At 35.3% G+C, this 10,953-nt stretch overlaps 2 protein-coding genes across 3 annotated transcripts in view; one reads left to right on the plus strand and one right to left on the minus strand.

Annotated features, from left to right (window-relative positions):
- Positions 1-7,758: 7,758 nt before the first annotated feature.
- Positions 7,759-8,681, minus strand: LOC110414177 (pectinesterase inhibitor 6-like). The gene has a single exon (XM_021425248.1). It carries the CDS (start codon positions 8,535-8,537, stop codon positions 7,950-7,952), a length of 588 nt encoding a protein of 195 aa, XP_021280923.1. The 5' UTR covers positions 8,538-8,681; the 3' UTR covers positions 7,759-7,949.
- Positions 8,682-9,919: 1,238 nt separating this feature from the next.
- Positions 9,920-10,953, plus strand: part of PPAN (PETER PAN-like protein) — a 2,469-nt gene continuing 1,435 nt past the window's right edge. Inside the window, exons 1-3 of one of the 2 annotated variants that reach the window (XM_021424618.2) lie at positions 9,920-10,067; positions 10,246-10,437; positions 10,546-10,776. In XM_021424618.2, coding sequence (XP_021280293.1) covers positions 10,050-10,067; positions 10,246-10,437; positions 10,546-10,776 — 441 coding nt within the window. In that variant the 5' untranslated portion in view covers positions 9,920-10,049. Of the gene's footprint in view, positions 10,072-10,245; positions 10,438-10,545; positions 10,777-10,953 lie in introns of both variants that reach the window. The other variant, XM_021424619.2, reaches the window with a different exon arrangement.

Raw genomic sequence — 10,953 nt, forward strand, 5'->3', positions numbered from 1 at the left:
TCCTTTCATAATGGATGAGACTTGTCTGCAAAATATCATGCTTAGTGTTTTAAAGAAACAATTTACCGTTAGTGTCTTAATCACACATTTGTTAGGACAGTAAAAAAAAAACAGGGAGTAAAAACCCATTTGTTAAGAAAAAAAAAAAGAAAGTTTGATGTGGACTCGGTTTGAGTGCATATGTAAAAATCTGAATATTGTTTATTTATTTTAATAGTAGATCAATAAGTGTTTTAATTTAATCCTCTTTTAACTCATTTATGTAGTGATTGGATTTAATGAGCAAAGAAAGATTGATGTCCATTTTCTTATCCTATTTTCTTTTTTGAATTAAATTACAAAAATATCAATATCTATTTGCACTTTCTTTCTACAAATTCTCTATCCAAATATGTAAGCAAATTCAAAAAAGAATTAACTATACGGCAAGCTGTCAGAAATCTTTTCACGTTCGTGCAATTTTCCAAGACCCATTCAAGTTTGACTCTAACCCTTTTTTTTATATCCACAATGTTATTATATTATTAAATAATTTTTATTTTTGAATTATTAAAATATTTTTAAAATTAATATTTTAATAATAAATAAAATTTAAAATTATCGTTGAGTCAAATCTGATCTATGAACGTTTCTCAACTGTTATATATGAATAAAATTTCTCATGTGTATCCCTAAAAAAAATTGTTCAAGGTCCCCAAAGTTTTTTTTTTCTTATTTACTGTGTTAGTATATAAAATTTTATCATATAATGTGTGTGATAACCAACCTCTCACATTTGATGTGAATGTAATTGTTAAGATATATATAATAATTCAAGTTTACCACTATTAGTAACTTGAATTTAAATTTTTGAGAACCACGTGGTTTAGGTTTAAAAAGTTGTTGGGTTAGTGATTGGACTTAGGTCGTCACAAATAATATCAAAACTTGCGTCAAATGTAATGTATGACCTTAATGATGACATCAAAGATTTGAGTGAGTGAGATTATGATAACCAACATCTCACATCTAATGTGAATATAATTATTAAACCCTATATAACAATCAAAGTTTACCATTGCTAACAACTTAAGTTTAAAATTTTGAGAATCACGTGTTTTAAACTTAAAAAACTATTGAACTAGTGATCAGACTTGGATGTTAGCATAATTGACTTGGATGTTAGCGTAATTGACCTGAACTTGCAAAGTGATTCTCTTTTTATGTTAAGGGTGAGAATATTTCATTGAATTTCAATCACTCACTCGACTTTAAGCTTATAATAAGTCAATAAAAGGTTTTAAAATCTAATTACTTATTATCTAATTAAGGTCCCATTTAATTTATTTTTATTGTCCTATTTATTTTTGAATTTCTATTTATTTTTCTATAAATAAAATAAATAATAAAACTATTAATGAAATAGAGTTTAGTTTTTTTTATCAGCGATAAAGTGGTTATAGTGTAAAATGCATGAACTCAATGGACAATGCACGATGCACATCTCCAATTATAAAGTAAGACGACATCTAAATTAATATCTTAACTGTTTTAGAAATTTATTAATGAAGTACAAGATTTTGAACAGATTCATTTGTTTCCATCCGCAAAAAATCAAACCTCTAAAAGTCTAACCTTCCCTATATAATGTTTTGAGTCTAACCTTCCCCGTATAATGACACGTCCACTTCCACTTCCACTTCCACTTCCCGGCGAGGAAGCAAAAAAGTTAGCGTCCACGGTCTGGGGCTTAACGCATTGTGAGGTCAACGTTAATTCTGTACTTTTGTAGCTTTAAAGTAAAGTTAAAGCCTCAAGGAGGCTATATTTGTAAATATTTCGAATATTATGTCTTTTTATAATTAGACCCAAATATATTAAAGAGTGAGCTTCGAAAAAAGAAAAAAAAAAAAAGAAAATGGCGCCACGCTTATTAGGAGGTCAAGAAAAGCGCCTAAGTGTACTCAAAACCAATTTGGTGGAGCAATCTTGGAGTGATTTGGACGCTCTCAATTTTTTCTAGCTAACCTAACACTTCCCCATGGAGGTTTTCTTTTCCATATTTTAGCTTATCAGGCCAAATTATTATATTTTGCCCTCTTCTTTTTTTTTTTTTTCCATTTTTAAAGTTATTCATTGTTTTTGAAGCTAAGCCCACTTTACGTAAACCATGCACAAATGTGAATCAACTTCGATGAATTTGGACATCTTTACCTTCTTCCTTCTAAGATCTAACCTTAGGCTAATAATAGGAAAAACTAATCCAAGATTCCAAAATGCCTTAAACCACAAGGGATTTGCGCCTTTTTAAGATCGGAAATATAAGAACGAGATAAAAAGTTATTCAAACAAAGCTTTAATTGTTCTCTGTATCAAGGAAATTGATATTGTTTATGTTTATTCTTGCAGTGGCGTTTTATTTTGTTTTCGAAAGCCTAAAGTCTAAACAAGCATAAGTCAATTGTCAATGTAAACAGTAATCTCTAATCACTGCTTCATCACTAACTAATCCGCTGATCTCAGCTGATTAAGACAACATACCATATTACGGGAACCGTGGGAGCACCTGTTAATCGTTGAGGGAAAAAATATTCAATTTATTTGGCATGCCAGTTCATAGGGGGTTAGTACATTTAGAGTTTCTAGCTAGCTTAATTAACATCCAATTATTCAAGTATTTGATACCTGAATCAGTTAATAACCTCACTCTCGCCATCAATTAACAACATAATTTCTTGGTTTTTTTTTTTATCTTATCTGTTGATCAATATCGAGTCTCTATTTTCTTAACAATGTTGCCAATGCCATTTTGGAAATACTTAGAATTTCAGGTTGGATAATGGTTTGCACTTTGCCTGCTTTGGTAAAGATGTATGATTAATGTACTCTAGGAGTATATTCAGCCTAATTGATGGAATCAGTTCGTCATGTTTATTGATTATATTGCAACAATGACAGCTAGCCTTTGCTCTTCATTTGCAAATTGTTTGTTAGTCTAATCTCCATAATTAAGTAAGGCATCCAAACAACCTCTTAATTACTTATTGTTAATCCCAAAAAAAACAAATCTAAATTTGTTTATAAGCTACATGTGCCAAGTTGGAAGCTGGGGTTTGATTAAATAAATACTCTGAAAAAAGGTTGGAACAATTCTATGATATATCTTAATGTTCAAAGGTGTAAACCTCTTAGTAACTTGTATGCCTCCTTCCAAATTCCTAAACATTGCATGTACACCTCAGTCAAAGTCCGAGATGGAAATTAGCTGTTATCTATTCATAGCTACCGTCTTTATCATCTTTACACTTATTCATTCCACCCAAAACTAAAAGGGGTCTTCTAATAAATCTAATTCTTTTTAATGCTAAATGCTTCGTCGCTCTTATCCGATAATACTCCAAATCCAATCCTTTTGACAATAATTTTTCATTTGGGTTTTTTTTAATCTGCTTTTTATTTGTCATAAAATATGATTATTGATTTCACTTTCAGTTATAGTCTAGTCCGTACTTAATTTGTAACTAAATTTGACACATGAACTAACTAAACAGTCAATTTAATAATCATTTTAAATTGGTTATTATAGTACATTAAAGTCTTGAGCTTTAATTCTTGATAATAACCAAGAGAAAAAAAAAACCCCGCTCCATCAGTAAATAAAGTTTTAACTGTAACCATGCCTTCAGAAATAATTGCAGTTAATTAATTTTACTCGGATAATAATGATGAGGTTGTGCATGGAATGGAAGTGAAAAATGGTTGTAGTTGTAGTAGTTATATTTTAAATTTGTAAGCAATAAAGTTCCTCTCGTTAAAAGAGGTTGCTGGCTTGAAGTGTCTGTCCTCCCTCCCCCGGCCAGAAGCCCGAAGGTGGTCCTAAAGTAAAGCCAAAACCCGAATACTAATATTTTGAAGAATTGAAGAACAGGGTTTTGGGGTTGGCGCATGGATTCTTGGAATGTAGAACCCTGAGTCTGGGTGTGGGTGGACAACCATCTGCCTGAGCGGGGCCCCAAAGGACAGGACTTGTATTGCATGTCGTTGGGAGCATTCCATCTTAAGCAACGTTGACTCTCCTCCCTACACGTGGCTCAGAAGGATTCCCCACTCTTTATCCACTCTCTGTCTCTGCCTCTCTGCTCGCTCTCGTATTTTACCAGATCCCATCATCAGCAATCGTCAGAGCCTGGGAGGAGGAGTGAATTAGCAATCAGCATACTCAAGCCCGTAGGAATTCCAACTCCTCTATTCTAAACTGGAAATTTTGTTGGGTTGGATTGAAGACTAATTATGATTAGAATCGGTAATTTTTTAGTGCAAGATTTGATTTAGTAGTTGATATGACCGCAATTATGAATTTGTGTGGGGCAGCGAAGCATTAAAAAAATATAATGGGGGAATATGTCTTGGTTACGGAGGAATAATGTGATGGATTAAAGAAGAAAAGCTTTAGGTGAATTCAGATTTGAAGTGAAATTCAAACTTGCTATCAATGCAACCTGATTGTTGGGGTTGATTAAAAAACAGAGAAATTATAGGGACAGTCGTTCTTATCGACTATCTTCAACACTCGAGTAATTATAGGTCCATGCCATCCAAGTGTGTAAGCTTGAAACTTCTCACCCATTGTTCCGGTCATGGTGTCGACCTTCTAAATCCCATGTTCTAGAAGTATTATATTCTATCTATTATAGTTTTGCCGAGTCAAGTCAAGAAGAAGAAGGGGAAGGGATATTAAAAGTACAATAGTATAAACTCTAGAGAGATAACTAAGGTAACTTTGTGTAAGAAGCTACCGGTATCCACTTTAAAATATTGGATGATGTGGGTCTTTAGAGAGTGGACCGTTCAAAAGCGGTCGCTGGGGGCGACTCCCTCTTAAAATAAATCACCAACCATTATTGGCTAACAGGTGCAGGTTACAACTTACAGAAAAAATGGATTTTAGATGGTTTTCCAGTCGGCATCAAATGTTGGTTAGTGGATACTTTAGAAATGACTTAGCTAATATTGAGAATCTTTTTAGTTCAAATACAAGTATCATGTCGTCCAAATCATGAGATTGATGTTTCATTTCAATGAGTTTGTTTTTTTCTTTACAATAAATTTGGCTCGCAGCCTCCTGGCCCCTTCCCTCCTAAAAGCACGCGGTGGGCGTGGTGAGGATCACATGTCGAATTGTCTTATATATCAGCTGTTGAATTAAAGTTTTTCAAAATCCATTTTTCGCGGTGTTTACCAAACTGTCAACCCAATTTTCACTGATCAGTGTCTAAGGTAAAAATGATTAATTTTACTTAATATTTTCGTTATTTACCTTTTGTTTTTCAAATAAAACAAATAAACAAACAAAAAAGAAATTAAATAATAATTAATTAAGACAGATTCGTTCATGCGTTAGGAAAAGTAACAGTGATAGATTCAGGTGGTATTGTGAAATGAAGGGTAACATGGCGTGGTACCTAAAAACATCCCACGGCGGCATCGCCCTCCAATGAGGCCTCTAGCCTTCCGAAAATGACCTACACGTAAAGTCATTGACTAACGATGTCAAGGAAAAGGTCCCCCAACATAGTTTTTCCCATCTCCCACGTAGTGGCCTGTCCAGTGACATCTGTCCCCGGCTTGTTACCCTGATTCCTGATCTGAACTTTCTTCAACTTGCGTTCATCTCGACAACTTTGAAAATTGACCGGGAAATCCTTTTTATTTTTCAAATGAAAATTATGTTTGCGGTCTCTACTGGGGAGAAGAAAAGGGGCCCTAAAATTCCACATAATCAACATTTGATCCAACTATTTTCTGTCTGTAATTCTTCACCACCAAAAATCACGCATTAATTTGCACCGTCCTTGTGCTGCTAAGAAAAGAATGAGTCTAAACCATAAAAAAAAAAAATCCTTTCCTATCAGATTGCTCCACTTTTCTGAAATTAAATAAAGGAGTTTGAGGCATAGAGAGTTAACAGTTGTTGGCTATACATGGCGGGTGGGATACGTAAAAATAATATGGGATTAGGTATTATTTCATTTTTCTATCTTTGGAATAAAGATTTTTAGACTGTATTTATATGTATGTTTATTTTTGTTTTGCAAGTGGTTCCATTGTTGATATAATTATATTGTTCATATGGCAGCTACTGAGCTACATAGTCTTGTACAAAACCTTATTGTATTCCCCCCTTCACTTCTATATATAACATCTTTTATTTTATTTATTTATTTGTAAATGACTGACAAAGTGATTGGCATAGAAGGTTCCCTCCCTCGGTGGTTGTACCGTGTAATCAAGATTTTCTCTGTCCTTTTGAGTTATGATTTCTAAATTTTTGTTTCCTTTATATTTTATGGTTTCGTATAGCACGTCCAAGCAGCTAAACGATATAATAACTCCAGATACTACGTGAATGAGAAATCAGTGCTTTTTTATTTATTGATGGCAAAGGATATTACACAGGGAATGGATGTAGTTTGGGGGATACTATGTCCGGACTGTGTGGGGTATTTATAGTGAAGAAATAAAAATGGGATTTGAACAGATCTGATTTGATAGTTAATTGCATGTTTAGTTATTGAATTCGTTGCTTATTTTTCGTCCCTTTTATGGTAAATTGTGTGGTTAGCTTTCATATTTTTTTTTCTAACGTGGCCACTGTATTTGTCCCCTTTAAAAAACTTGGGACAAAAAAAAAAAAAACAAATATTCATGGATAGGACAAGGCTTCGACTAGTTGATCACTTCCTCTTTCTCCCTAAATACATGTTTAATTACCTTTCTTAGCGCGTGGCCCTGTCGAGGCAAATGCCTCTATTAGTTAATGATGACTTTTCTTTGCACATTTTTTCTTGCTAAGGAGCGAATTATGGCAAATTGAGGTCTGTGGCCACATTGAATCAAGTGTCAAGTGGCAAATTAACTATGTAAACTATTCAATTCTAATTTACCTTGGTTGCTCTAACATTTAAGCAGGATTAGGTCAAGATGATTTAAGATTCTACCATTTTGTTATCTTTGTCATCGTTCAAATGAAACAATGGAAAATAAATAACTTCTCTTTTGGCTGATAAAGAATAACTGCATAGGAAAAGTTCTTAAATTTGAAGATGACATGCGAAACTGATATAGTTCAAAGCAAATCTCTGTTGGGGTTGATCTTGTTAGTTTATTAAGAAGTTTAATCTATAATCAACAAAGTGAGGATAACGTGGTAAAAGAATACATAAAGTGCATTGTAGAATCCTAGCATAAGATACATTTCGAGGGAAAATCTGATGCAAATTTCCCTTGGGTGCTGTTTGGATGGGCTCGATTAGATGGCATGAAGGATGCAGCCCAGTCCAAACGCTCCTTGAGTCTGAGCATGGTTGATTTTTCCAGAAAGCCCGAGTTCGAGTTTCCCTGCTGGAACTTGCAGAAAAACCATGCTCAAATTTTATTACAGAAGAAAAGGAAAGCTTAAAATTGACTACAAGGCGGCATCTGTTTTCACCTCAAATTTGTAAGATAGGGTCTGCCTCTTATAATAAAAAAGAAAAAAAAGTGTGGCCACATTCCATTATGAAGCATACGGGGGAAAATGATAGCAAGGCAGCATCAGTCAATATCCTGGGACGATTGCTTGCTCGAGATGGTAGATTTAACCCCGTTTTTTTGTTTTGGCTGAACCAATGGGAGATTGCATGTCATCCATCCGATTAAAAGCGAAAGTACAAGACCGAGCAAGAAAAGTAAAAGGAAAGATTTTAGAAGAGTTGATAGAATTTAAAACACGGGCTCTACTACATGAACAAGATATTAATATTCATACATAGATGCATCGACACAAAATATTCTTTGATGCCTGGCTGCTTGACTTTATTATTACACTGAATTAACATCTGAACCCTTTGTTCAGCTGCAATTCGTTACTGTATAGTCTTGTTAATCATTAACCTTTTGATCCAAATCTCTTCTTTTTACATCAAGAATCGTCATGGATCATTTAAGCTGTCCAAGCCCGAGGTTGCAAGTTTGTTGACCAAAGCCAAAGCATTACTAGTAAAACATGTGGCTCTCATAACCCGATTCCGAAGCATTTTGGCCTGCCTTCCCCTTGGATTCTCAAAACCATCCATGCAAGTGTCTTGATCAGTAAGTGCTGCACTCAACCAAGTAGTCACGTCCCCCATCTGTGAATAAAATCTTCTGGCACTTAGCTTCCTAAGCACCCCAAGTGACCTGTGTAGCTGGTCGATAGCATTTTGAAAGCACTCCATGCAATCTGAGAGGGGAATTTTGTAGCTCCCCGTCATCTCCCTGTAATTCTTCACTTTCATTAAGTAGTGAGCAACATTCTTGGTTTCTCCTAAAGTCACCGAAACGCCGGCTCGCGCCCACTTGCTTGGACTTCTCCTAGCAATGCTGGAAAATGATGCTAGTGAGTTGATACAAAGGGCACGGTATCTGGTTACCCTACATGCTTCTTGCACATAATTGTTTCCTACGTTTCGTGCTGATCGACCCGATTTGAGAAGGCATAGGAGAAGAAAGAATGTCAGGTAAACATTGGCGTTTGCCATTACCAGGAACCTAGGAATTACTTGAGGGAAAAGAAAAGAAAGAAACGAATGTGTTGAAAAGAAGGTGAAACAATAGAGCAGAATTGTAGGGTATTCCCTCCCTGAACTACCTTACAGATTTTAGGAAAAAGCTGGAAGAACCTTTTGTTCATGAACTATGATTTCTCTGAATTTACACGGAATAGCTTTATAAGGGGTTTCTTTGGCTGATTTGGGCACTACTTTTGATGTGGGAAAAGCGAGAGACTGGTGAATGCAATAAATTTAGAAGGGTATCGAAATGAAATAGGTTAAAGATAGAGAAGAACATGTGATAGGACAGGCGAGTTACTCATGAATTTGGATGAGATTAGATCTGTTAGGCATCTTCCCTTTAATAGGAGAAATGTTAATGTCTGCAAAAGATCAAATCACAACACATACAGCAACGACCACTACCTTTTGGAACCATCACTCCTCCATCAAATCAAATCCTTAGAGATTTCAGAAAATTGTCTGTGGTTATAAAAAGGAGGTTACGTCCAACGGTCCAGAGTCCAAATCAGGTAAGTTAAATAATTTTCATAGGTTCACACAGTAGTTATCTTTGAGTTCGTATAATGGCAAAGACAAAAATACAGCAAATGAAGTGAAGATGGGTGATAGGGAAGAATGAGTGAAAGAAAGTTACCCGTTAGGCAGCCCTAGTCAAGGTACGTGGTGGGCTGATAAATGACTGTTCTCAGTTAAGCAGACACTTTTAGCAGCCATAATTTTGGGTTCAGCTAGAGACTGTTTTACCTAAAAGGAGAGGGCGATCACATCCTATGTAGATCGAGTCACATGATCCTGTCCAATCAATGATGCAATTCACATGAATGTAGTTATCGGGACTGCTCCCTCTGGCCTCTGGTCATTCAAATTGGCAGTTGAATCTGCAGCATTTGCTAGCAATCTTTCTAAGATTTTGAAGCTTCTGGTCATGCCAAGGCCTTTCATCATATCATATATCCCAAATGTGGTAAATGAACTGCAAATGTGTGATACTGCTAGAAAATGTATTTGAAAACCATTGCTTGAAGGGGATCGATTCAATCATATGAACATATTTAGGGCCAATTTGTATAAATTATTATTATGTGTGCTGATCATAATTTATAATGAATTATATATATACATGGGTAATTCAATTGGTTTTCATAAAAATTTGAATAATATAGAATTTCAGGGTCTTAATACAACAAAAAAAAAATCACTGTTGACAGATTCTCGAATCATGTGGATAACTATAATTAAGGTCTTAACACTCAAATTTGGGCTTTAAGGCAATTAAAAACCAAACTGAATTAAATGGGCCAAAAGCCAGCCCAAGTCATTTGCCCTAAAAAGCATAATTTAATGTTTTTTTGTTACCAAAAGTGCCCTTCTTCTCTTTCAGAACGCAGCTGACTAAACCCTGCGCCTCTTTGTAATCCACGGCCCTCGTTAAACCAGCGGTCTGCGGCATCTCCGTCCTCCCGTAGAGCCTGCGCCATGGCTCGTTTCCGTAGCGTAAGTAATAGCACTGCCTCTGTTTTTTTACCTTTACTCAACTCTTTTCAAGCCCAAAAACATTTTATTCGGCTATGAATTTTTATTTTTGTATATTTAAATTACTTTGTTTCTTTTTTATTTGTTTCTGGGTTTGTATTGGTTTAATCGTTTTTCTGATATCTAAATCAAAAAACAGGGAAAGAAGAAGGTTTTCGTGAAGCCAATTGTGAAGAAGCAGCAGCAGCAACAACCCAATGTGGACCCAATCACAGGGAATAAAATCCCGAAGAGTTTTGTGTTTTCAAGAGGGAAGCTGCCTGGTCCGCTTAGGCAACTTCAAATGGACTTGAGAAAGCTGATGCTTCCTTACACTTCTCTCAAACTTAAGGTAATTCCGCCCCCTTTTCTATTTTTTTTCCCTGTACTTTGTGGTCTTGTAGCAGTAAGTTTTTCTTCTTAATTAACTTTTGTTTTGTTGGTGTTTTTATGGTTGCAGGAGAAGAAGCGGAACACTCTGAAAGACTTTTTGAATGTTGCAGGGCCAATGGGTGTAACCCATTTCCTCATTTTATCAAAAACCGAAACTTCACCTTTCCTTAGGGTGGCAAAGACCCCTCAAGGCCCTACTCTTACTTTTAAAATGCATGAGTATTCCTTGGCGGTTGATATTGCACAATCTCAATTGCGCCCTAGATGTCCTCAGGATCTTTTCAAAAATTCTCCTTTGGTAATTTCTTCTTCTTCTCTTTCCCTCCTTTAGAAATTGAAGCATGCTTTCCTTGTTGCTGGGTTGATGCAATTGTTAATAGATGAGTTTTTCTGAAGCGAAACACTGCTGTAGTTTTTGCATTAAAAACAGAACAAGGAAGAGATTAAAACCTTATATTTGCACATTAGCATGTTC

The sequence above is a fragment of the Theobroma umbraticum genome, unplaced genomic scaffold (assembly GCF_002168275.2).
Source record: "Theobroma umbraticum cultivar Fairchild unplaced genomic scaffold, ASM216827v3 scaffold_4.1, whole genome shotgun sequence".
Taxonomy (NCBI): Eukaryota; Viridiplantae; Streptophyta; class Magnoliopsida; order Malvales; family Malvaceae; genus Theobroma; species Theobroma umbraticum.

Bases quoted from the DNA above. Each gene is read 5' to 3' on its own strand.
- LOC110414177 (XM_021425248.1), bottom strand. From the start codon at position 8,537: ATGGCAAACGCCAATGTTTACCTGACATTCTTTCTTCTCCTATGCCTT.